The sequence below is a fragment of the Eretmochelys imbricata genome, chromosome 3, assembly GCF_965152235.1.
Source record: "Eretmochelys imbricata isolate rEreImb1 chromosome 3, rEreImb1.hap1, whole genome shotgun sequence".
NCBI lineage: Eukaryota > Metazoa > Chordata > Testudines > Cheloniidae > Eretmochelys > Eretmochelys imbricata.
In genome coordinates this window covers 125898986-125926379 of record NC_135574.1, presented here as the reverse complement: position 1 = coordinate 125926379, position 27394 = coordinate 125898986, and the positions used below count along the sequence as shown (strand labels likewise).

General features: G+C 42.5%; 1 protein-coding gene across 2 annotated transcripts; it reads left to right on the top strand.

Moving 5' to 3' along the window:
- The first annotated feature begins 761 nt into the window (after positions 1 to 761).
- Positions 762 to 19526, top strand: MPC1 (mitochondrial pyruvate carrier 1). 2 transcript variants are annotated; one of them, XM_077813325.1, is made up of 5 exons: positions 762 to 1042; positions 1547 to 1550; positions 11882 to 11978; positions 17711 to 17843; positions 18369 to 19526. In XM_077813325.1, exons 1-5 carry the CDS (start codon positions 972 to 974, stop codon positions 18385 to 18387), a joined length of 324 nt encoding a protein of 107 aa, XP_077669451.1. In that variant the 5' UTR covers positions 762 to 971; the 3' UTR covers positions 18388 to 19526. The 2 variants fall into 2 exon arrangements, with proteins under 2 accessions (XP_077669451.1, XP_077669450.1); XM_077813324.1 differs by lacking the exons at positions 762 to 1042; positions 1547 to 1550 and adding an exon at positions 5869 to 8147.
- The last annotated feature ends 7868 nt before the right edge of the window (positions 19527 to 27394 follow it).

Sequence of the window (27394 nt, the reverse complement as noted above, 5' to 3'; positions counted from 1 at the left end):
ATCCTTCCTTTTAGATTGTGCACGACCAGCCCCAATATGGGGAGGCACCCGTTGTTTAACCATTAGGATGCACTCGCTTCACATTTTCTGACTCCTCTCCACAACCAGGAGGGCTAGAAAGTTACATGGTTTAGTGAAAGCTGAGATTCTCATCTCTGCAGGAGCTGGGCGTTTTTGTTTTTTAAATCGAACTATCCCAAAATTTAGGACAAAATCAAGAGAGCTCACAATACTGCTTTTCCTCCGCTGTGTTGTAAACCGCGGCTAGCAGGCTGTGTGTCTAAAGGCAACCAGACTTCACAATTTTCCACCATCTAGATAATACCTGAGCAAAGGCTACGTTATCTATGCAACGGATTATGACTTTTCAGGCAGGATCAGGGATGAAGAGGTAACACGCTGGCAGGCAGGCAGGCAGGCCTTGTGGGGGTCAATCGCCCCTCTGCCTCTCCCAGGCTGGACGGGCACCGTTATCTAGGGGGGGGCGTCTGTAGGCGGGAGCGCGCTCCCCGCGCAGCCACAACCCCGCTTACAGCACCAGCCGCTGCAAGTGCCCTTGACACAGCAAGTCAAGAGGCGGGCAGAAGACCGGAGAAGCCAGCAGCCAATAGCGACTCACAAACCCGCCGCTTTCGTCTCCGCGGGCGACACCAGCTCCTTAGCATTTGTCTTTGAGCTTTTACGACGTCACGTTCCCTCCTCCCGCCGCGCTACTTTACGCGGCCGCTCGCCTCCCCCTCCTCTGAGGCAGGGTAGGGGGCGGGGCGGTCGGGGCCAATGACCGGCCAGAGCGCCATGGCGACGGAGGCGGTGGCGCTGCCGTAAAGCGATAGCCGAGAGGCGTCGCGCGGAGCCGGTTTGACCCAGGTGCTCGGGGCAGGTGTCATTGGAGTTGGGGACGCGGAGCGAGTGGGGTAGTCGCCGCGCTCCCTGCCTCCTTCCCCGCCCGGTGCCCGATACCCCCTGCCGCCATGGCGGGGGTGCTGGCCCGCAAGGCCGCGGACTATGTGCGCAGCAAGGACTTCAGGGACTATCTGATGAGGTGAGAGCGGCGGGGGCCGGCTGGGCGCGGCTCTGCCCGGCGACTGTCCGTCCCGCCCCCCTGCCGCGCGCGGGGGCTGTTGTGGGCCGTTTAACCGGCCCTTCGACTGGCCCGTCTGGGTCCCTGCGCGCTCGCACTCTGGCTCTCACGAGCGGCTCGTGCCGCAGCGCCGCCGTGCGAGGGGCGGGGCGGGCTGTTCGGCCGCGCGGTGGCGGCCGCCGAAGCGAGGGAGCGGTCCCGGGACGAGCCGGCTGGGCGGGGCAGGAGAGGGGAGGGCTGGCGGCGCGCGCGCGCAGTGACTGCCGTTGGCGCCGCGAGGTTGGGTCAAGGAGGCGGTGTTCCCACAGCCGCCGAGAAACCCCTTCCCGCCGTGCCAGCGTCGCGCCACCAGCGTAGCCGGGCGGGTGTCGCTGCCATACCGTCGGCCAGTGGCCCTGATTCGCTGCTGTCCACGGGTCAATCGCAGTTCGCGACTGGCCTCCTCGTTTACATAAGTTTGCGAAGCACAGTGCGCGTCGTGTCGCTCACAGGAGGCAACCGCAGCGCCTGCTCCGTTTTCGCGTGTGTAAATCTGTTGTAATTTGAGCCGTGCAACGCTCAGAGGAGCACCAAGTATACTATGAAAACAGGCCACAGAAACCTTGCGACGTTCTGCTTACCTTTTTTAATGGATGGGCAATTTAATTATTACTGTCCTCATCGTGGATAAGACGGGGTTTGTAGCATTTGTGCCAGGGCAGGTAAACTGTCATATCAGGTTTACAAGGCAAAAATGGTATATGCTTGTACTTTATGATGCAGGCTCTAATTATATAAGCATAAAGGGGCCAAATAATTTTTACTGGCAATCTTAAGGCATTTCTTGAATTTTGAGTGATTGACTTTGCAAAATTAATGTTTTTATAATATTGGTTTTTGTGTATAATTTCCTATCTTTAAAGAAAAAACCTTCCAACAGCTGGAACCATATTCATCCCCAGCTTGGGTTGTCAATAGGGTTTGGATCTTTAGAGCCACATTACATACATAGGGGCTGGAACAAGAGGTGTAGGGGGTGCTGCAGCACCCCCTGACTTGAAGTGGATTCCATTATTTACAGGATTTACAGTGTGGTTCAGTGACCTACAGCACCCCCACTATAAAAATTGTTCCAGCACCCCTGATTGCATACTTTTATCAGCTCAAGTAGTAGAAGTAACCGTTAGATGCTAAACAGCCTACTACACCTATATGGACCAATCACTAGAAGTGGTGAATTACACACTTTGCCTGGTTTCAGAGTAGCAGCTGTGTTAGTCTGTATTTGCAAAAAGAAAAGGAGTACTTGTGGCACCTTAGAGACTAACAAATTTATTTGAGCATAAGCTTTCGTGAGCTACAGCTCACTTCATTGCTCAGCTATTTGCTGACAGCTGAGGAATGTAGACACTTCGCTTTCATAGGTTCAGTTTCAGGTTCTGGAGGGGAATGTTATGGTTAGACTCTTGTGTGCCCAGCCTATTCCTCTTGTAGCTGCTCAGTACTCAAATAGAGTGGCTTCGTTCTCTTCATTGCCTGTTGCCAGCTGAATTTACAGGAAGGAGTCGTCTTGAACTCCAATTCTTGTGTCTAGTGCCCCAGGGGCCTACAGCAGCTGTGAGGAGCAATTTCAGGGAGGTCCTGCTCAGCCCCTGCAGTTCTGGGGTGGAGCCTGGCTAGTAAAAATGGAGTCTTCAGAGCATTTAACTGCCAGAATTTAACAAGTCTCTACTGAGCATATGTGAACTGTGGGGTTTTTTTGTTTGTTTTTTTCAGAGGCTCATAACTTGACCAAATTTGAGCGAATTTTCATGGGGACAGCATAGGGCATAGATCCCTTACATCAAGGCAACCCTGCCACTCCCTTCCAAATTTCAGATTCTTGTAAGAAAGCATGGAGGTGCTAGAGCTTATCAACAAAATGGTTGTAAGAATTTTTTTAACGTTGGCAAAACAGTGGAATATTTTCCCTATTAATCTTATTTTCAGAAATACTGAACTATTTTGACTTAAAATATTTAAAAAATAATGATCTTTTGTCCACTTGAGGCACACAAAGACCAGAGGAAATTTCAGCCCAAATTATTTGTTTGGCAAAGTTATAAGTAAGTGAAAACAGAGTTGTATAATGGTAAGTGTCAGGCAATCTTAACTCAGGAACCAGCTCTGCTTATAGTATTTTCTCAACACTAATGGTGCTTGGTGTTGAGCAAACACAAAAGACAACATAATTGTTGCTCAGAGGAACTTTCTGTCTAGTATAGACACAAGCAAGCATAGTATGCAGGAGATAGTGCAAGCTTTGGTGGAGAAATCTTGTAGTAATCAAAATTTAGGCTTTGTGGGAGAAGTCTGTCAGAAAAGGAGATTTGGCACCTGCTGAAGCAAGTTCAGACAGAAAGGATAGATGAAAAGTGTGAAGACATGAAGGATTCCAAGACAACAATAAGGAGAAGATTTGAGTCGAAGCAAAATGAAGGAGAGTAGGAAAAATCGGAGCAGACATGTAGGTATAGCTAGAAATAACTCAAGGACTCTAAAGGTTTTCAGGACAATATATTTCATTTAACACTATCCTGTGAAGTTGGAAGTGTCCAGTTATTCTAGTTATAACATAACTGAACTTGGAGCTGGAGCATATACATAATGTAAATGTCTGTCATGTACATATCTAATAAAACACTGATCTAATTTCTTTTTTAATGGACAAAAGAGGCAGATATTGTGATCAGAACATTACCCATACCACATTCCATGATGTGGGAACATTTTTTTGCAGAAAAGATGGCTGGGGTTTTTTTTGTTCGGCTTTTTTTCTCCTTCAGTTATTTTAAAGGCTTACCAGTCTGGAAGGAACTTGCTAAACAGGATACCATATTGTTCCAAATATTAATTTCTTTAATGTTTCAAAGGGCTCTGGTTTCATGGTGTTGCTTTCTACGTACATACTTATTCGATCCTATCTCTTACTGAATTATCATCTGTTAGATTTTTACAGTTTTAGTGTACTGGAAATCTTTTTTTAAGTTGATTATTTTGCCCAGTGTGTATTTATAAGCTCCACTTTGTATGAACACAGTTTCTTGTCTTACTGGGAGCCTGTAACTGTGATCTTGATTCCAAAGATTGAAGTTGAAGAATTGCGAAGACTCAAAGGATACCAGCCAAAAATCTCCATTTTAGCCATGACACAGGAAAAATATAAAAATCATACCTTCAAATTGTGTTGTCTTCCTAGGCTCCTTATTGTAGGCTTTTCCTTTCCCAAATTGGCTTTCCTGGAGAAGGTTACCTATCTTACCCTCCTCTTAGGATAGCAACATATCACAGGGTATTTAGATGAATTATGACTGAGACAACAACTTTGCAAGTCTTCAAAGCGCATCTGTAAATGCATTTTAAGTCAGGCTCTTTTAATGGGTAACATGTTTAAATTCACAGTGGGTTTTTTCGAATCTTATACCCACAATTCACTTTTGATAGACAAACTTAGTGCCTCCTATGTCTCAAGATAGATGTTGATTCTAAATACTGTAATATAACAAATCATATTATTAAACTGTGTTCTAAGTATGTAATCAGTTGATTCAACAGATGCTGTAACAACCCTTAAGTTCTAGTTTCTCTGAAATGATTATTAAATAGGGATCTAAATGCCCGTATGTCCAACTATATGTACACAATTGACCATCATTTTTTTACCCTACGTTTTTTTCAATGTCGTGGTTAACGTCCCTCCTTCGTCAAAGGCCAGCACAATGCTCATGCATCAGTTAAGTTCCACTCAAGCCTTATTATTCCACTGAATTGTGACTTACATGAAGCATAAGTCTTGAGTGGGTTTCACCCATCAAATACTACCACTGAAGCCTTTATCTTGACCATCTTTCATGCCAGAGCTGAAAGAGGACAGACTCACCGTTAGACCAGACGAGATCTGGTTATAACAAGAACCTTTTGTGTAAATAGTAAGGTACTAATGAAGGAAATTTCATGCATGTAAATCAAATCCCAGAGTCTAAAAACCCACAATGGACACCAATCATCATAATCCCTGTTGACCCTCATCTACAACTCAGGACAGCTCAATGTGAGGCACCATTAAAAGCCCGCAGAGCACCATTGGTTATAATACACTATAATTCATGATTGATAAAGTGGCCACTAAAATACCCTCTTTCCTGACTTTGGTCTCATGGGTCACCATGGCTCACAGATGACCCGCGGGGGGCGCGGAGGAGGAGGAAATGACACATTTTTCCATCTATGCTTGGCCAAGGCAATTGTGACAGTTGCTGGTGAATGTGGATGCTTGCTATAGTCATTTCATGCCTCTGTCACCTTGACTAGTTCACTGTAATATACCTGAAACCTTGAGGAAGTTTAAGCTAGTACAGAATGTGCCTGACTGCTTGCCAGTCTTACAAAATGTACCCGTTGCTAGTGCTCTAAATTGCCCTGGCTACCATGTTGATTTTAATGTAGGGCTTGTCTACCTGAACAATTAGAGCATGGCAAGATGGAGTATGACTCTGCCTTGCACCAGTGGCTCGTGATTTAATTGTCCTGCTGATATGTGTTAATCGAGCGCTTTGAGATAGTCCCCTTTGAAATGGGACTAGTTGGGAGCATCTTAAGAAACTGTTAATGCACATCAGCAGGACAGTTAATTCACCAACCACTGGTGCAAGGTAGATTCCCACCCCAGCTTGCCATGCTCTAATTGTTCAGGTAGACTAGCCCTTAGATTCCTAGCTGCTCCTTTCAGGGATTTCTAAGGGCTAGTCTACACTGGCAATGCTGCGCTTTAACTGTGGCTTGAATGGTCGCAGCAGAGCGCTGGGAGAGAGCTCTCCCAGTGCTCTTAAAAAACAAAAACAAAAATACCACCTCCACAAGGGGCATAGCTACCAGTGCTAGGAGCCTGGCTCCCAGCATTGGTGCACAGTCTACACTGGCGCTTTACAGCACTGAAACTCACTGTGCTCAGCGGGGTGTTTTTTCACACCCCTGAGCAAGAAAGTTGCAGCACTGTACATTGCCAGTGTAGACAAGCCCTAAGCCTGACATATTGTGACTAACCATATCGTTCTCTCTCAGGAGGAGAGGGGCTCTGCTTTTGAAGGGTTGCACTTACCTTTGTGGAGATGGCTAACTGAGGATAGAGCCATTATACTTCAGGAACAAACATATATTGCAGTCTAATACATCTAAGAATGGAGAGATTACAACATCTGTTGGTGAAACTGATCTGTTCTTGGCTGCAAAGCACTGGGCTAAATATGCGTTTGCTTTTGAAGGAGGAGTTTGTGTAACCTTGGTTTTTCATATTCCTCCCACAGTGGTAGCTGTCCCAAGGGCAGGTGAGCAAAAAGGATTTGGTTGGGGGAAAAGAATCTCCCCCATCTATACAGGTTGTGAGTTCTACTGTTAAAATAACAACAGTATTTTAGACCCTGTTTCAGACTGAATTTAATTGGCATTAAACTTCCATTAGAATATGGACTTAAGTCTGAGAGTTCTTTTAACTGGCTTGACTAGCAGTGTTTCCACAAACATAGCTAAACATACATTGTAACTGTTTTCATGAAAATGGCACTTCCTGCCATCACTGCAACCATCAAAAAATGGACTAGATTCATCCTGATGTAACTGCTCTTCGGTGGAGTCAAGCGGAGATTGGCTCAATGACTATAGATTATGCAGACCAGTGGGGAAAACACGTAAGTTACACAGTCATGAAGCTAACAAACTTGTCACATGTACTAAAATGGAGCTTACTAAAAAAAGTCTAAGGCGTTAATGAAGCATTCTCTCGTGTCATATTTTAAAAAACCTTGTATACTCAGCAGCCCAATAATAAGTTACTTGTGGGGCATACCCAAAGAAGTCCACCTGCAGCATCTTGAATCCCCCAGTGAGCATGGTTACAAAATGGAAGAACACTAGAAATAATAGTGAAAACATGCCTTTGGTGGTTCTATTGAATATGCATTTAAAAGTAGAGGCTGATAACTTAGATATGCAGGGGTACATGTTGGTCATGCACCGGTAAGCTATTGCATCTAGACAGTGTCTCAAACTAATAAGAGTAATGTCTTCAGAAACTTCTTACCATACAGACTCTAATGTAAGAGTACAGAATTGTGGGATTGATTAGGGTAAAATTTGTGCATCTCAAGACAATGCATGGCAATTTCTAATGCATATTTGGTTTTGCCCTTTTATATTCACCCTGTATCTTGTAGCAGCAGACAGTCCCAAATATGTGCCAGCAGCTAGCATTGACCCAACCATATCATACTGTAGTATATGAGTTGTAATAGACTTCAATTAAGTGTTTTGTGTGTCAAGCCATTGAAGTTTGTCAACATGGAGAATATGTACAATATAACGGTGTTTTTAAGGTTGGGTCTCCTAAGCATTGTAACTGAAATCCTCATTGGCAACTTTCCATGAACTAGAGGGTAAATTTGATTCTTGGTTTCTTTATCAAAAGCAAATGCAACTTCTTTTGTGATTTACATTAATTACTGCTTGTATGAATTCACCAGGAATAAAACCCTACACATCATTATATTTTTTTCTTAGTTTGTAGTTAGATGGAAGAGGCAGTCAGCCACATTACTTTTAGAGCTCAGTTAGGCTTTTGACATCCTCTTGATCTTAAAAAAAAAAAAAAAAAAAACTAGAGGTGGAATCCTGGCCCCATTGAAGTCCATGGCAAAACTCCTACTTGCTACAGTGGGACCAGGATCTCACCTTAGTACATTAGATGAGAGAAAAGACTATTTAGAGGGTAACATTTTGTATTATGTTAAGACAAGTGTTAAATATTTTTGGTTTTAGTATAATAACTTAATTGAGAAAGCGGCAAAGAGTCCTGTGGCACCTTAAAGACTTAGTCTGGATCTGTAAAAGCGGCAAACATGGCTACCCCTCTGATACTTAATTGAGAGAAATTGCTGCACCATAACTTATGTCTTCCACTCAAGATCAGTAATTTGAAGGAAACTAACTCTTTTCTGCTCCTCTTTCATGCATCATCTGAATGGTGAACCATAATGAACGCTGACAACATAGTACGGTAAGAAAAAGCTTTTTCTACTTCATTTCAGCCAGTTGTAATCTTGCTGTACTAGCATTGTTATGAACTGACCTGACTCTGTCTAAGGAAGTGCATTACTAACCTTCAGGACTGGTGAGTTAATAAAAATTGTGCTCACACATGGGAGTAGAGAGGTATCAGGCTAACAATCCCCTCATCTAAGGAGGACTAAAGCAGCTAAGGAATCACTTCAGAAAGATATGGGTTTCCTTCACAGCTCCTCAGTCACTGTTTGCTAGGGGCATGGGATTGATTTAGAGTTCCATCTCTGACTACTACACAGTCATGTGGTGTTGCTAGATTAATTGAATGTTTTATTTTTAACTGTGTTTACTTCAGACAGTAAACAGCACAGTCCTACAGCTTTCACTTTAGACTGTCTCTAATGGTCCAGTTATCTCCATTACTGAATCTGGAAATCATGGGTCACTATATTGTGGGATTCAGTGTACTTGGTTAGTTCTGTACTATGGCTGACATAGAAGGCTATCCTAGTCTATTTCCCATGTAGACTGAAAACAGCCTGTACATGTGAAGTTGCACTTTATTACATTTCTATTGAATCCTCTTACTTTCTAGATGGAAAAACATAAAATGTCTGAGGGAGTCGGACTGAATGGCTGACGGGATTGGAAAGGGGATTGTGGAGCCTTTTACCTCTTGGTCTCCATTTCAAATGTGGTCCAGATCAATAGTGATTGAAAGTTACTATTTAATGGCAGATTAGTGATTTATATGAAACAAGTTGAGTGAACTCTGACTTTCATTTCTAATGAACACCCCCATGTCACAATAATCATCGGACTTAATATCTTTTGTAGGCAGTCTAATAAGGAATCATAGAATATCAGGGTTGGAAGGGACCTCAGGAGGTCATCTAGTCCAACCCCCTGCTCAAAGCAGGACCAATCCCCAATTAAATCATCCCAGCCAGGGCTTTGTCAGATGCTGAATGAACATAAACTACCCCCCGAACAAGAAGCTAGCATTACGTCTCCTAAAGCTAAAACTGTTTTGAGGGTAGATGGACAGCCACTTTCCAGTGCTGTCATTGTGTCAGTTCTCAAGCACTAAATTCCGCTATTTTAAATGAATCCAGAGAAAATTATAGAGGTACTTAAAATGGTATTTTTGACAATGTATGTGCAATTGCGGTTACACTCAAAATTTGCTTAAAGTGATGCATTAGCAACAGAAAGTTAGGCCTGGGTTACGCTGGAGTGGGGGGTTCTTACCAGGACTTACCTGGCTGTCCTCATGGCGGCGAGTCGACCGCAGCAGCTCCCTCGTCGACTCCGCTTACTCTTCCTGCTGAGGTGAAGTACAGGCGGCGAGTCGGGGATCGATTTATCGTGTCTAGACGAGACACGATAAATCGATCCCTGATAGATTGCTATCCGGCGGGTAGTGAAGATGTACCCTTAGTTAGGATGTGGGCTAGAACGTACCTGCAGTCACACAAAAAAACTGTAGTTTTAAACAGAACATTGAAACTATTAAAATAACTTGGTTATATACAAGTCCCACCCCCTCCCATAACAGATCACTGTTACTGAATTTCTGCTGCTGTGATTCTAGCTATTACAGCATATGTTAACTTACATTGGTGTCTGAGTAGTAGGTGTCCCTAAACCACATATGCCTTCACCTAGACATTGTCATTAATGTACAAATGAAATACCATAACTCAGAATGTTCTTGTTTTATGGGATTGTGAGTAGTAATGGATTGGTTAGATTTTAATTAGTGATTCCCCGTGCATTTTCTTTCCCTATCAACTTTCATGTTCTTCCACATTTTCAGTAGTAGAAATGAAAGTTTTTATAACTTCTCTAGTCTTGTACTGTCCTTCACAAGTAAATTGTGTCACACTATTTAAACTTCTTAAACTAAACTGTTCGGAAAAAATTTTCAGAAGCCTCCAAGTCCCATTGTCAGGCACTTAGGTCATTTTTGACAGTGTTACTTTGTGGTGTTTAGCCTGGTGACCTTAAACTCATGAGGTCACTTCTCACTGTTAGGTGAGATAAAATTGCCAGCCTTGCTGCAAAACAACACTTAACTCAGCAAAACTGATCATGGGGGTTATTTTAGCTGTTTTTTATAAGCTTTCTACCTCTTTTCTCATACGTGGACATCCACTAGTCTGAACACTACTAATGAGTTAGATCTGCTTATTCCGCCACAGTAGAGGCAGTTTAGATTCTATCTTCCTTCCTTTGAGTTGGGGGTGGAAGCAAAGCTGTCTCTATTCTAGTGGAGCGCACACGTAAAATCCACAAGCTCCTGTCCGGACCATTGGATGGCCTTCCGCAGAAGAACTAAAATTACAGGTGAAGAACCCATTTTCCCCCTGCTTCTCTCCTCCAATATGCTCCCTTGTTCTGAATCACTGGAATATGTGTAACGTTAATATTAAAATAGATGCAAAAGTGGTGTTAACTGGCTGCAAAGAATTCCAGCTTTCACTTGCAAATAGGTATCCTAATGGCCTTAGAAGTTAGCCAATTTGCTGGTCTTGTGCATAGTTTTTGTTAGGAGGAGAAATTCCTGATAGGTATTTATTTGATGCAATCATTTCTATTTACGTAGAACATACATAAAATCCTGTTTCCCTGAACACAGGTCACCGTTTCTGTGCTCACAGTTCCAAGCCTCTTTCAGCCAGCACTCTGCCCCAAAGTTTTCTCTCTCTTATTAAGATCATGCTCTAAGTTCTTATCTGGGTTTTTTGCTTCCATTTCTCTGTTTCTGTGGTGTTTGTTCTTTCTTTTCTCATGCACACGCACGGATACACAGTTGGAACTAAAAGCAGGGGTGAGGGTTTGACTTATCAGACCCCCAGGAAACTCCTTGAACCAAATGGCTCAGACACAGCTGAGACTTGTATGTTGTCTAGTCTTTGGGCAGTGGTTTTCCATTGCTTCAGCTATCCCTAAACAAAGAGCATTTAACTGTTCTCATTTACCTAAACAAAAGGTGGTTATTGCCCAGCAGCTTCCACAATGTGGCATGATTGCCAAGAGCTCAGGTATGCTTGTTGGGAGCAATCTAGCCTGCAGCATAATCCTGGAATGCCCCCTTAAGTTATTCACTGAGGTATTTTGCACTGAGGTTTTTTTTCCTGCCTTCATATTGAATAGTGGTTTGGAGAATTTCTTGTATGAACAAGATGCACTATTTGTTTGCATAAGTTGTCTGTAGACTCTAGCATAAACTCAGGTTACAGTAGTGACCACAGAGTGGGTTCTGTTGCCACTTGACAGCCTGGGAAGAATGGTGTGTTCTGTCCTTCTCCCCCATAGGACAAACTATACCAAACCCATCTACATGGGAAAGTCGGGAGGATTTTTCCCTGCAGTGGAAAGGATGAGACCCTTATTTGACAAGTGTTTTTTTTTTCCCCTCCACTTAAGTGTGCTTGAAAGCTGTCTCTATTCCAACTTGAAAGGAAGCTATAACACACTACTACTCTTCCAGAACTTCCTCTCTTAAAAAAATCTAAGAATAACATGTAGATGTTAAGGAGTACTTGTGGCACCTTAGAGACTAACCAATTGGTTAGTCTCTAAGGTGCCACAAGTACTCCTTTTCTTTTTGCGAATACAGACTAACACGGCTGTTACTCTGAAACATGTAGATGTTAGTAGAAAAATATGAAATCTTTCAAAATAAGAGGATAAACTCTTTGCTTCCTTCCACTTTATTTACAGCACTTTTGGGGACCGGTAGCCAACTGGGGACTCCCTATTGCTGCTATTAATGACATGAAGAAATCTCCAGAGATCATTAGTGGCCGAATGACATTTGGTAAGAAACAGGGTTGAAATTGGGACAGACTTAAAGTGTCAAACTACTTAAAGTCCATAAAAAACTTTCCAAACGCTACACTTCAACCACTAATTTTAGTTTAACACATCTGTAAACTCTCTTGTTGCATCTAAAATACTGTGGATGTAAGTTTTAAAAAGTAACTAGTAACTTCTGGGTACTTTTTTTCTTTTGAGGTGCCCAACTTGAAACATCTTAAAGAGGGCAGATTTTTTTTCCAGAGGGTGGATACTCTGTAATTAGTGTAGATTTGGGGGGGGGGGGGGAGCTCTGAAAAGTGTCTCAAGTGTGGGCATTCAAAATCAGTAGTTGCTTTAGAAAATTTAATCCTCTTTGTCTACTACTGTGTTAGTTCCTGAATGTTTTCCTAACCTATTTCCAGTGTTAACTTGTTACTGTCTCCCTCTTGTACCAGAGCTCTCACTGATGCTGCTTCTGTGGTGGTATGGGATTTAAGTTTATAATACTTGCCAACTGGAGAACTTTGAAAGGGAATGTCTTCTGAAGCTGCCTGCACCCTTAGTAACAGAATTAAATTGCCTTTAGAGAGTAACAACTGTCTATTAGAAGGTTTTCTACAAATGCAAGGGAGTTACAATCACTCTTTAAAACTATTCCTTACCGTTCATTCGCTCTGCATTCTGTTCAGAAGTTTTGCTGCTTGGAAATGCAAGAGTGGTTTCATTTAAACGCTTGTTTTTCCTGGAATGTACTTTTCCTGGACACTTTGCCCTAGTGTCTGCTTTCCTTCTGATATATTGGATTTCCTTTCTTGTTGCATGATAAAAATAAAACCAAACAAAATCCTTTAAGTTTAATATACAGCTCTTACTTACATAATGACATTTACATTAGCCAAAGTATAGCCACTTAATTTGTTCAATAGTCTTTTGAGCAAATTCCCACAAAGCAAAAACGTGTGCTTATTATAACAAAACATCTGACTTCTACCCATTTAATCTGATTGCTCCAAACAAGTATTATTGGATAATTGAGTCACTGTCTATTGAACATTGCGCTCAAGATGGCCAATATTGCTTACTGAGATGGAAGACCCCTTTGGCATTGTTACTAACATAAACACTGCTTTGTTCTGTGCAAGCTATGAAATACTCTTCAGTGATCAACTGCTCAGCTCAACCAAAGTGAGGCACATCCAGACAGGAAAATACAGTATACCATTTTTTTCTTATATGGTATTCACATGCGATATAGTGAAATTTTCTGAAACCTTTTTCAAATTTCATCCAGAACAAAACTTTAAGATCTTCTCTAGCAAGCCTATTTCTTGCACAGCAAAAATTCACACTGTGTCAAGAGCATAAATCATCATTTGTATTTTTTGGCAGTTAATTTTCTCTTCTGCTTGTGGATAATTGAGGTATTAAAATATAAACAGAGAAAATTACATACACAGGATGAAAAATGTGACTTGCTTTTAAAAAAAAACTGCACTGGCAATGAGAATTTTTTTAACCTCTCGAGTTCCTCTTTCTAAGTGACTGGATTTGGTCCCTGATATACAGAATTTATGTATATCTGTCAGCTGACTAGGCCATAAGACTCCTGTAGAAAACTAAAACCAACATTTTTTATTAGCCCTCTAAACATTGCAGAGAACTGTCTCCTTATACATAAGTGTTCCGACTGAAGTCTGAGTACTCGAGTAAGATGAGCAGAACTTGCCCTTGATAAAGGAAATAATGTAGTATAAATCCCAATAGGGGCTTGACTAGCAAGCCTCTTTTAAAATTACAAAACGTGGAGCTACATGCACAAAAGAACTTGGGCGTGGTGATGCTGAGCATTGCCCTGATTAATGTTTAGGCACTTACAAAATCACTAAGATCCACAAAGCCTGAGTTCAGCACCTTGGCTCCCTATACAATGAATAGGGAAAGAGAGATGCCTTAAAAAGGGATTCACAAAAGCCAGCGTGCTAGGTGAGTCGTTGCCTAAGCTAGCCAATGGGAGATGCCAAACTGAGAGGTGTGTACTAAGCCCTGCCCCTCTGAGACAGGTGCTTGAAGTCTGGGATAGATGCTTCCCTCTGATTGGGATTCTCCACTGCAAACCCTCTCTTGGTGCTAGGTGCCTGTTTAGCAGGAAGATGGGGGAGAAAGGCAGAGGAGAAGGACCTCTCTTATAAACTTTTAGCCAGTGGTGTCATTTCAGAAAAAAATTGGGGAGGGGGAGACTGTTTAACATATAGAAGGTTGTGTGATTATATTGCATTCTGCGAGATCTCAGGGTTGGGAGAGAACTGCTCCCCTTGCTCCATCGCAAATTATGTCCCTTCTTTTAGTCCAGTGGTTCAGGTACTCACCTGTGATGTGGGAGACCCCCTGCTTCAAATCCCCCTTGCAAGTGAGGGGGAGAAGGGACTTGAACTGGGCTCTGACACCTCTCATGTGAGTGCCCTAACCACTGGGCTATGGGATATTCTGATATGGGACTCCCTAAGGCTTGGTCTATGCTTTGAGCTAGGGGTGTGAGTCCCAGCTCCAGTGGACGTACTTGTGTGCTAAAGATAGTGTAGCCATGGTACCATGGACAGCAGCGAGTGTTGGCATGGGCTAGGTGCCCCAAGTACTTATCCACAGGGTCTGACAGCTTTGTATTCAGGGCTGCTAGCCTATGTTGCTGCTTTCCATGCTACCATGGCTACACTATCTTTAGCACACTAGCTTGATGAGAGCTGACACAAGTATTTTCACTGGAGCTGGGACTTTCACCTCTAGCTCAAAGCATAGACGTAGCCTCAGGGAGTCCTGTATCAGAATATCCCATAGCCCAGTGCTTAGGGCACTCACCTGAGAGTTCGCAAATCCCTGCTCAAATCACTTCTCCCCCTCAGGTGGAGCAGGGATTTATGTAAGATCACCTATAGGGGTTTAAGCCAGCGTGCAAGCTGTGAATGCATCAGATTGGGCCCTGCAGGCAAGTTAGGCAGAGGAATGCCTATCTTCCTGCGGTTGGTGAATTGCTCTGGGGCTTAGGCAGCCAGATGCCTGGCATGGGTCTGCTGTGCTCATGCTCAGTGGCAAAAACATAGGTGCCTAGGAAATTTTTACTGCAAAAACTTAGGTGCTGAGCAAGTTTAGGTGCCTACAGCAACCAGGGGCAGCTGAGTGGGGGTTTTGTGAATCCCAGTGGGGCCTGATTCTGTGTTTTTAGATGTCTCACAAAAGGAAATTGCCACTTTTAATCTAGCCTATGCTGCAGAAATTGATAAATAAAACACATCACTTCCTTTCCATCTTCACAGTGGAACTGCTTTGTCCTATGCAACTAATGAAAAGGGATATTTTGAACTAACTTTGTTCAGCCTTTAGATTCCCCTTACTATATAGCTCAGAGGTGGGCAAACTATGGCCCGCTGGACCCTCCTGCCCAGCCCCTGAGCTCCTGGCCTGGGAGGTTAGCCCCCGGCCCCTCCCCCACTATTCTCCCTCCCCCCCAGCCTCAGTTCACTGCACCGAGGGCGCAATGCTCTGGGCGGTGGGGCTGGCTCCTGAGGCAGCGCAGCTGCAAAGCCCGGCCTGACCCAGCGCTCTTTGGTGCGCGGTGCATGGCTGGCTCTAGCTGGCCAGCGCGGTTGTAGCGCTGCCAGGAAGTGTGGTCGGGGCTGAGAGGTTTAGGGTGGTCCAGGGCGGGGGGGAGGGGCAGTCAGAGGGCAGGGAATGGGGGTTGAATGGGGGCAGGGGTCCTGGGGAGGGGGGGGACAGTCAGGAAGGAGAGGGGGGTTGGATGGGGCAGCGGCAGGCAGTCAGGGGCAGGAGTTCCGGGGACAGGGAGAAGGGGTGGTTGGATGCGGCAGGGGTCCCCAGGGGGCAGTTAGGAATGAGAGGAGGGGTTGGATGGGACGGCGGGGGGCAGTTGGGTGGGGGTTTCGGGGGCAGTAAGGGGACAGGGAGCAGGGGGGTTGGATGGGGGGGGGCGTCAAGGGGCGAGAAGTGGGGGCCGGGCCGGGAGGCACAGCCTCCCCTAACTGCCCCTTCATACAATTTCCGAAACCCGATGCAGCTCTCAGGCCAAAAAATTTGCCCGCCCCTGATATAGCTGATGCTGGGTGCTTAAAATTTTATTGCATTTACTGTACCTGTTTTGCAAGGTCTTCTTTTTGGTAAGTGTTGCACAGGTAAAATACATGTTTCAGGCCAATGTTGAAACTAACCATCTTCTCCATATAGTGAAATAGTACATTCCAAATGGGATGAAAGCTTAAACATCCATTTTGGTTTTGGGAGGATTTTTAGATAGTGAAATTGCACAACACTTCAAAGATTTTTGCGAAAGAACTTTGCTCCATCAAATATATGTATACTACAACACAATGTTTAGTTAGCTAGTTCAGTTTCAACTTAGTACCTGTTTACAAGCAGAAGGTTATATGACTGTTAAGAAATAGTTTTATTTATAATGTTTGATGCTGCAGTCATCCTTCAGCACTATTACAAAGGTTAGTAGGTGAGTATTTCTCTCCACAAAGCATAATTTTTGCTATAAGTTTGAATGAGTTGCTTTCATTTTGTACAAAATGAAAATTCTTTCTGCCAGAAATGCAAACGATTCTCATAAAATATAAGGCTTTCTCTTCTGAGACAAGGTTTGTTGTCCTATTGCCACAGAGCTGTTTCACTAGGGCTCACAAAAGATTTTCTTGCATCTGAATTTCCATCAAAAACTGAAAGCTTACACTACAGCAAAAATGTATTTTCCTTGGATTTAAATTTTCTACTCCCTTACACTAAGAGCACTTAACTGCAGATTAAAATTGTTAATCATTTGTGTGCCTACCTTAAGTTAGACTTTCTCTTGTAAGTTGTCTATTTTGGAAAATGGGGTTTTTGTTTTGTTTTTTTTAACAAGGGGAGCGTTAGTTGCTTTTAAAAATACTGTTAGTCCTTTCCTAGCAAGAACTATACTTAAATATGGTAAGAATTATATTTTAAAGAAGGTTCTTGCTAGGAATGTGCCAATAGATTCAACTTTGTGAGAGGGCCTTATTTATTTAGGGCATGATCCAGCTCCCATTGGAATCAATATTGGCGGCAATGGGAGATGGATTTGGACACTGAACTGAAGATGCTTTGGTAACTTGTGTGTGGTTATAGGAAGCCACTGAGGGATTCAGAGAGCCACAGCTATTGCAACTCTGTGTTTGGATCCAAGCAAAACAAACAACTTATAGAATTGTTTGCCTCTGTTGAGGTGCTGCCATAGTGAAGGAGAAATGCATTCAGTAGTTGCTAAATAGTGGTTTGCCATAAAATTAGTATTGATTGCATGAAATGGTGTCTTAACCAATAGAAGTTTGAGAAACTTACCACGTAATATTTTAAACATAAGCCAGTGATGGGTTTTTTGTGGGTTTTTTTTAGTTTGGTTGGTTCTTTGGTTTTGCCTTCCTCTACAGCATGTGGGTGCAGGTCACTTGCCAGGATTATTTGGGTTATCTCACTTAATTGTTTTCCTGCCACTGCAGAGGCCTTGGGCATTGGTGCACTTTGGTCCTTCCTATTCTCTTCCTGTGGCTTATAATAGTCTAGTCTCCAGTGGGCTGTAATACTTTGGTCTACATTTAATTGTTGGGTTTAGTGTGTGGGTGATGGTTGTGGCCTGCAATATCCAGACTATATTATATGGTGGTTCCTTCTGGCCTTAAACTTGGACTCTACCACTGACACTATGTTGACTCTGTTTTACAGCACTGTGTTGTTACTCTTTGACTTTTATGAGATTTGCCTACAAGGTACAGCCAAGAAACTGGCTTCTGTTTGCATGTCACTTCACTAATGAAATCGCACAGCTAATCCAAGGAGGACGACTGATGAAATTCAAGTGAGTGAATTTTAAAATCTGTGTGGGGAAGGGATAACAAACTGACATATGCTAGGGATGTTCTCTGTACGTGAATTCAGATTAGAAGCATTGCAGTTTTTCATCTTCTATAAACAGCAATGACTATTAGCTGCTAGTTATTGTTGGTGCCTTCTGCGGTAACATCCCATTGCTAGTTGTTAATCTCGGTCACAGAGAGCAGCTGCTGAGAAGAAGGCTTCCCAGGAAACAAATTGCAGAAAAGCAAAGCAAATGCTGAACATTTCATTGCCTCCCCACACGCTGACACGATAGTTTAGGAACTCCCATCTTTTGGGACACTTAAAACTAAACTGCACAAAACAGGAAAGTTTACAAAACAGGAAAGTTTAGGGACCAGTTTTGTTGTGGTAAGGTGATAAACCAGATAATTTAGTAAGTCTTTTTCATACCCAACCTTTGATTTTTACAGTATGTTCAAGCATTAGTCAATAATTGTAATTAAATACTAAGACCTTCACTGAATTCTCCTGTTTTTCTTGGTAGGATGGAAAAGAAGAACTAAATATCTTTATCTTGGAAAAACAGGGAATGTGCTCCTCATCGTGAATTACAACAAAGGAAAAACTCTACAGCTGCTGTGATGCAGACTTTTGCATTTTCTTCTCCATCATAAAAATTATCATGAATACAAAATCTTGCCAACATAAAACACCTCATCCTTCCACTAAATTTTGTGGACTGCCTTTTTTGTAAAGTACTCTTCTGAATGTAAACAATTACATCTAACTCTTTGCTGCCTTACAAGTATTGACTTTTCTGTTAATGAAATTACTTTCCAAATCATGTGTTCAGTAATTTTTTTTAAAAGATGAGAACTTTTTTTATTTAACCAGCTACATAACTGAATGGCACAGGATCTTTTCATGTATCTTAAGCCTGCTAAATCAGTATGAACGTAGAGGTCAGTAAGACACAATTGTGGGTGGTGTAATTGTTCTGCATATTTAAACATTTTAGAAACCATTTAACATAGTACTTGGGGAGCATCCATTCCTGACTGTTTCATCATTAAAATTTATATCAGACTTCAGCAATGTCTTGCTGATCTAAAAATATGTATTTGCAGACTTGCCAGTTCCAAGTTGCCAGGTCACTCACTGCATGTCTGTTTTCAGTAAAGTGACGAATGGATTTTTACCTGAAAGAGTAGGTTACTTATTTGTTTACATAATTCCTGCTCCCTAGTCACCTTGAGAGAAGCAAGAATTTCTTGTAAACCAAAGGAGAGTAACAGTGGTTATGAACATGCGTATTTAAGAAGCTTGACATGTTGAGGATTTTTATATTTTGTTAAACATATTTGTTTTGTGCACTTGGACCTCTGAAGGTTGCTCCAGTCCTTATTCAGGCAAAAAAAACCTTCCCTTTACTTCAGTGGGAGCCTTGTCAGGGTAAGATCTGAAGGATAAAACTCCATTGTCTGGTTGCTTCCACATTGTGGCAGTCAAGTTTTTTTTTCTACTTGCTTGAAAGTGGCATCAACAATTGCAAATAATGCATACAACATAAAGAATGTATGCGACAGACATAATTTTATCAGTGAAATAACTTTTGGACAGTAAAATGTGTGTCCCAACCTAAGTATGTACCGTCAAAAAGTTTTAATCAAAATAATGGCAATAAATAATTTCGATAAAACTCTGCAAGTAGTCTCTCTTCACAATAAAATTGAATATTCTTCTTATACTCCAGTATCAGATCTTAAAGGAAATATCCTACATATGGGAAGTCTGATGATATAGGGGCCATTTTCTGTTGCAATGAGCTGAAGTTAAAATTAAACAAACTGGTGTACAAAAATACTGTTACTGTTTTTACTGACTGTTGTGGAATTATTGGCATACAGTTGACAGATTTCTTTATATAGAGAGAAACTTTGTTATCCTTTACATAAATGGGATTTGTTGGATCAGGAAAGAGATGAGGAAACATCTCTCTGGAATTCTTACTGTGACACAGGGTTAATTGCACCAATGACAAATCAAATAAATCTGATTAGTTTTCACTTGAGGAAAATAACGTTGATCTTGATGGTTGTTTATAGCCCATTGATCAGAAAACACACAAATGGCCACTAATAAAGGGGTACATGGATGTGTCTTTCCATTGGGGGAATTTTTCAGTTGAAAGTACCAATTGTTCAACATGTCTCAAGCGGATCATGTGCTGCTGGCTAGTTATGCAATAGTTAAACATTTTCTTCTCTGCCTGTATGCCTTTGTTCCTATTTACTTCATGTCTGTAATCTCTTCAAGGCAAAGGATGATCCTTCCAACAGTGGCCATTACCAGATACTTCAGAGGAAGGAGTGAAATTATAATGCACAAAGCTGCTAATGCAATATTGCAAATGGATGAGGGGGAAAACAATGATCCCTTTGAGGAAGGGAATCATTAGTCTGACCATATTACAAGTAAGGATAAGATGACACACATTTAAGCCAAGAAGAAAAGGAGGACTTGTGGCACCTTAGAGACTAAAATTTATTTGAGCATAAGCTTTCGTGAGCTACAGCTCACTTCATTGGATGCAATCAGTGGAAAATAAATGTGGGGAGATTTTCCACTGAATGCATCTGATGAAGTGAGCTGTAGCTCACAAAAGCTTATGCTCAAATAAATTTGTTAGTCTCTAAGCTTTTGTGAGCTACAGCTCACTTCATCAGATGCATTCAGTGGAAAATCTCCCCACATTTATTTTCCACTGAATGCATCCAATGAAGTGAGCTGTAGCTCACGAAAGCTTATGCTCAAATAAATTTTAGTCTCTAAGGTGCCACAAGTCCTCCTTTTCTTTTTGCGGATACAGACTAACATGGCTGCTACTCTGAAACCTGTCATTTAAACCAAGATTTTCAGTTATTTCAATCGGAACTGTTGGGTGCTCAGCATTTTTGTCAATGGCTGGAATTAAGTGCCTAAATTTGGATTTAGGAACCAAATGTTAAGCACCCACATTTTTATATGTAGAAGGTCAAAAAGGAACTATGGGGCGGAGATGGAAAATAGAGCTTAGGTCTCCCAACTCCCACTCTTATGCTTTAACGGCTATTAAGTATCCTTTCTTAAAGGGCTTTCCTTTCTCCCTATAGGGTTAAAAATAGTTCATGTCTCTCCTTGTTGTCACACAAAAATTGTCTAGTAAACTTCAGTTGCCTGATTCAACCCTGCATTACTCCACTTTGTTACAGTAACTTCTGATTTAAATGAAGTTGCAGTGGTGTGAAACTGCAGTAATGCAATGGTGAATTCAAAAACCAGGCCACATTGGCCTTATTTCATAAGGCTTTGTCCAAGCACTTTCTTCATGTTGAATCTGTTTAGGTTCCTAATCTTTGTGTGTGTTTGGAGTTCAAGTAAGCCTAAAAATATAAATCTAAACTGTTAAAATGAGCAGTTTCATTTTTTATGTGAAGGGGGGGGAAAACACCAAAAATGCAAACTTTAGATAGTTTTAACACACATAGCCCCAAGCAGCCTTAGATTCATTCGAAACCTTAATGAAAATTAGAGTTAAATTGGTCAGAATTTCAGGTTTCTAAGGGACTCAGAAACAATTTGGGACTTTAAAGTCTTTGCTCAAAATGAGGCAGAAGTCTAAATATTTTATAACTTCAGATAACTGCATGACTTGGCTAACATGTTAACCCCCTCAAAACCAGTGTGTGGTCAGCTGTTCACTTCCTGAGTGTATACTTACTTTAACAAAAGTGGTGGAATAGTTCATATTAGAATTTACCTCAATTGCTGAGTTTCTAAAGTGTTTTATTTCTATAATGCCATAGAAATAGAAGCAGAAGTGGAAAAGCCTCAAGAGAATGTATTCACAGCGTTTCATGAAAGCTTATGCTCAAATAAATTGGTTAGTCTCTAAGGTGCCACAAGTACTCCTTTTCTTTTTGCGAATACAGACTAACAGGGCTGCTACTCTGAAACCTGATTAAAGAGGTGTCGATAATCATCCCAAAGCTTGCATGCTTATCCAAACTGGGCCTTCTTAAATGTAGTATTTAACATCAGAATGAGGAGAAAGGTGGCCATTAACATGAGTGGGAGGTGTCACCATCTCAAAAAATGAGGCCACTTAGCTATCTAAATTAAAGAATCTAAATCTGTATTTAGGCACCTACATTTGGAAAGTTTTGCTAAAATGTGGTGTTTAACCACATTCCCCTTCCCTGCTCCCCGATTACTTACTGTCATTTCCTCCTCCTGTAGGTTGATATCAGGTTGGGTAATCTTGCCATAGATTTTTCTGCATCAAAAGCTCTGTTTTAGGCAAGGAGTTGCCATATAACAGATTTTTTTGCAAAATAATATTTGGGAAAGCAGGAAATATACACCCAATGTGGGGTTTTTCACTACTTAAAAATTATGTGGTCTGCAGCAGTAGTTAGCTTAGAAGTTCAAAGAGGCAGCAACTGTGCCCACTATATTCATAAGGTGTCTAGCACATCATGTAAGCTTTCAGAAATAAGGCAGACGTCGGGATTGCTACTCAAAGCAGTGGGTATTCTGGGTGGCCCCACAAAATGAAAAACACAGAGACTGTTGCATTACATTACTAAACAGTTTTCAGCATATCTGCTTCCCATCCTTCGCGTTGCACAATATCTGCCATCAGTAGGTAGTAGTGGATGGGTTATATACTGCTTGTGTCAAGAAGCAGGACCTGCAATGGAGTCAGTCTCCAGGCAACCTAATGAGGCCAGCTGGCCTGTAGTAGGCAGCCTGTTTGGCTATTCCACCTGATTGATTGGAAGAGTCCTGTTGGGATCCTGTTAAGCCCAGCAGCAGAAGTTCAGTGGCAACTCTCAGCATTTACCTAGGCCTCTGATCGCTCCTGCCTTATTCCCAGCCAGGCTCCTAACTTGCCTCAATCCAGGTAAGTGGGTCCCGACCTTTGGCTTTGATATCTGACTTTGGCTCTGGTACGTGCCCTCTGACTCTAGTTCAGACCCTGGGCTCCAATTCCTGACTCCTGCTCTGACCTCAAAGCACAACCATCTATGTCCTGGACACTGGCAGTTTGGACACCCCAACACAAATGGTAAGGGAACTAAAGATGATACAGTGAGCATGGAATCTATAAAAGCCGATGTCTCTCTGATGGTGGTAGCAGGAGCTCTGCACACCTTGCAAGCCCAGGTGCAGAATGCAAGCCTGCAAGATCAAGCAGCATCGCCTTCGGCTCCAGCCCCTGCTGTCTGTGAGCCCAAGCTCCCTGTACCTGGCAAATTCAATGGCAATCAAAAATATTTTGTAGGCTCTTAAATCAGTGTCTGCCCTTATTTCTGCTTTGCTCACCTCCATACCTGCCTTGGTCCAAGACTTGCCCTTTGCTTTCCTCACTCCAGGTAACCCAGTCCTGATCCCTAATTCTGATTTCTGACTTTGAGTCTGACCCTTGGCTCTGGCCTCTGTCTCCTGCTCTGACCATGGGCTCCAATTGCAGATGACTGACTCCTGCTCTAACCACTAGACATGACTGCCCACATCCCAATCATCAACAGTTTGCAGCGTCTCCAAAATAAAAGTTTGCATCAAATGCAGTCCTAGCTACAGCTTTTACAGGGCATAGGGCTGTTGGCAGATTCCTCCTTTGCTCCTTGAATGTTTATGGGGAAGGCTAAAGCACATATTGCTGTTCCTCTCAAAAAGGAGCATGTATGACAGCTTGAGCTGCAAAACAGAGCATGTATGCTAGTTTATGGGTGGTTGGCTGTGCCTGCCAACTCATGAGGACTGAAGAATGGAACCAGAGTGGGAGTTGTACATTGTTCTTAATGCTCTCGTGAGATTGGAGCGAGATCTTGCCCTGCTCTTTTACTTTTGTGATGTAGCTGGGAAGAGAAAAACTACTGTTCTCCAGTTTGTCATCCCTTAGCTCACCAGTGTCACAGATGGTAGGATCTAGCCCTGATTATTCTGTTGACTTTTCATGTCATTGCACCATATTATAACACACAGGTGTATGGCCTGGTTTTACATATGTGGACAGGTCTAAATCACACTCTGATCTGTATATTACAGGTGTGGAAAGACCAGGTGCCTTTATAAACTCTTGTGCATATGTGACCTGGGGTGCCTGGGGCAGTCCTCACTAGAAATGCCAAGGTCAGGGCAGGCTGCAGAAGGGAGAGCAGATACCCACCAGTCTTGGGTGTAACACTGAAGTTAACTCCCCAACCAGTCACAAACTGTTTCTGATCCCCCACACTGGTTATCAAGAAGCAAAAAAGAAATCACACAGCCCCCTCCAGTTTTCTGGCTCTTAGTCAACATCTAGGTCCAGTACAATGAAAAGTTATTTTAAAACTCTACTCTTCTATATAAAATGGTCTTCTGGCCCCAAAGGGTCAGCCATGTTACCAGGTCAGTATAGATTTGGATCTTACCCAAAATACCCTGCTGCCAGCCAGTCCTTTAGTGTTTAAAACTAAAGGTTTATTATAAAGAAAAAAGAAAGAACAAGAAGAGAGATGTTAAATGGTAAAGCAATCACATACATACAAATATTTCAAAATCCATATACCACCTTTCTAGCAGTATTGGTGAGTTTGCTGGCTTGAAAGTCCCTCTGGAATACATCCACCGCTTGGATGGGTCATTCAGTCCTTTGTTCAGAGCTTCAGTTTGTAGCAAAGTTCCTCCAGAGGTAAGAAACAGGATTGAAGACAAAGTAGAGAAGATGCAGCTGCCTTCTATAGTCTTTTGCCCTGTGGCCTGTGTTCCCTTTGTTTTCAAGACAAGCTGCCCGGCACAGGGCTTGGAGGCCTTTTCTGTCCATAGGCATGCCCCAGCATGCTTTGTTGAGTCATAAGGTGTATCCTCTGTCTTCTCTCAATGGGTCAGTTGTATAGCTGATGGTCCTTAATGGGCCGCTAAGCAGTGCTGATGCCAAACTGTCTGGGGGTGTCACCCAGAAGCATAGCACAAGTTTTGTAATACAAACATACCTATAACTCATAATACAAAGGTGATACAAACATGTAAATGAGATTATCATATATGGCAGATTATAACATTTTTGCAGATATCTTACATGGCATATCTGGCACAACTCATTGCAATTTTACAATATTGGTAGTCATAATATCCTAACGTCCCCCAGATTCCATACAGCATCACAGCATAATAAATCCTTAAGGTGCTATGGTAGCCCGTTGCTTTAAAATTAAATATATCTGACCAATTACTAGTTGGCATCCACCAGAAGATGGCTCAAGCTATAGGCACAAGGAGTCCTGTTCTAGAAGTGCCAGAGAAGCACAACTGTTGTGGTCTAGCTCATAAAGTGCTTATTGCTTCACTTACTCCACTGTGTACATAGTATGATTCCTGCTGAGTACCAGTCATTGCAGCTTGTTTATAAATTGTAACCCTTCCTGGCACCCCCAGCATCTGCAAGTACATGACAGTCTTGCAGAGACAAGGAGGACGCACTTTTATATCACACTCATTGCCCTCATAAGGCTACTCTGCACCATTTGAGTAAAGTAGGCATGTATGCTGGTGTCTTTTTTATTCTTTGGTCGGCCCCATTACAAAAGGTGGTGGAAAGAGGGGAGAGTGCAGCTCCTTGCCTTTGACTTAGCCCCAAACTGACTGTTTCAACGATGTTAGTGGAGGAGGAGTGTAGTATTTACACTTGCTGTTCACAAGGAGATAACTTCACTGGCATCACGAAAGCGTGGTTTCAGCGTAGCAGCCGTGTTAGTCTGTATTCGCAAAAGGAAAAGGAGGACTAGTCGCGCCACCAGTACTCCTTTTCTTCAAAGCGTGGTTGTTCTCAACTGAGTGATGAAATGAATAAGTTAATGGAGAGCACACATTTGGATTTACAAATATGACTCAAATATTTATGGGCCAATCCAGCTGGCCCCTCCACTTCTGCACGTGAAGGTAATCCAGACTGGACAGATCTGGGTTTGGGATGTGGCAGGTGGGGAGTGCTGGCTCTATGGCCCTCCCACAGGCACACCAGAGATGAGACTGGCTTGGGAGGGGGTGAGATCAAGAGACTGGCTGTTCTCAGTGCAAGCATCCTCTCCGCAATGCAGTGTGGAGTCCCATGGTGGTCTTCACTGAGTGAAGAAGCCCCTGCTTAGGTGACTTGGGGTGGGGGGAGGTGCAGCATTGGTCACTTGCAGACATAGCAACTATCACCCTCAGGTACCAGGCTGCTTAGTGGCCTACAGAGACTTCTACTTTTTTTTTCTTTTTTATATTGTTGTGACAGGTTAAAACATGGCTGGGTCCCATCTACACAGGCAAGATCAAATGAAAAAGGGAACTAGGTGTGCAAACATTCTGGAGTGAGTTCATTTGGAACAATCCTCCAGGAACATGGTGCAGCTTGTTTCATAGTACAGTCAGTAATGAGACAGGGTGAATGTAACAATTGAACTGCTGACATTGGGTGACACCAGGTATTGTATAGTAGGTTGTTGTTTTAGAGGGCAAAGAATGTGTTTGAGTGGGGTTTTGATGAGGTTCCGCTTGGACCCAACAGGATTCTGAGGGGAAATTCTAGTTTTCATTTTACTTCTAATATTTATACAGTCTGGAATAAATAGTGCTCCAGGCTACTGTCTGCCAGTTGTAATTGCCTGAAGCAATAATGCCCTTCAGTGCTCATTTGATGGGAGTGTTATGAATATACTACCAACTAGTCTTAGTTAAGAGACCTGCCCTGTAAGGTGCTGAACACTTGTAATGGTATTTGAGGACGCTGAGCACTTAACAGGATGAAGGAATGTGATCTTTTGCCTGTTGCATGATCTGTAAGTCTTTTTCCTTTTGACATATAGTTTTTAGGGAAGGAGCGCCATCATGTGGTCTGATGGCTTCTTTGACGTTTTTACTAGCCAGAGTGACCAACCATTTAGCCACTTATCATTCTCTCTCATTTGCCTAAACAAAAGTGCTTGAAAGAGGAGCTATTTGTAATGTTTCCCAATCTGGTTAGTAATAAATAATTGCATAGCTATCCTTCCCTCTGTCCCCCTGCACACAGCGCACAGAGATTCATAAATGTATTGGCATTTGGGGGGCTGTAGTCTATGGCAACCTGAAGACCAGATAAAAGTATTTTCAGTAAAAAATGTTGGCATTAATGGCTTTGCATTCAATACATAAATTTCATTGGGCTTTTCAAAATCATTAAGGATTTATAAAGCTACAAGAGTAGAGTTGTGCTGTCTTAAAGAGTTAATACTGTTGGTTTCACTACACCGGGAATTATTGTGTATTAGCTGGTTTCAGAGTAACAGCCGTTAGTCTGTATTCGCAAAAAGAAAAGGAGTACTTGTGGCACCTTAGAGAATAACCAATTTATTTGAGCATGAGCTTTCGTGAGCTACAGCTCACTTCATCGGATGCATACCATGGAAACTGCAGAAGACATTATATACACACAGAGACCATGAAACAATACCTGGCACCTTAGAGACTAACCAATTTATTTGAGCATGAGCTTTCGTGAGCTACAGCTCACTTCATCGGATG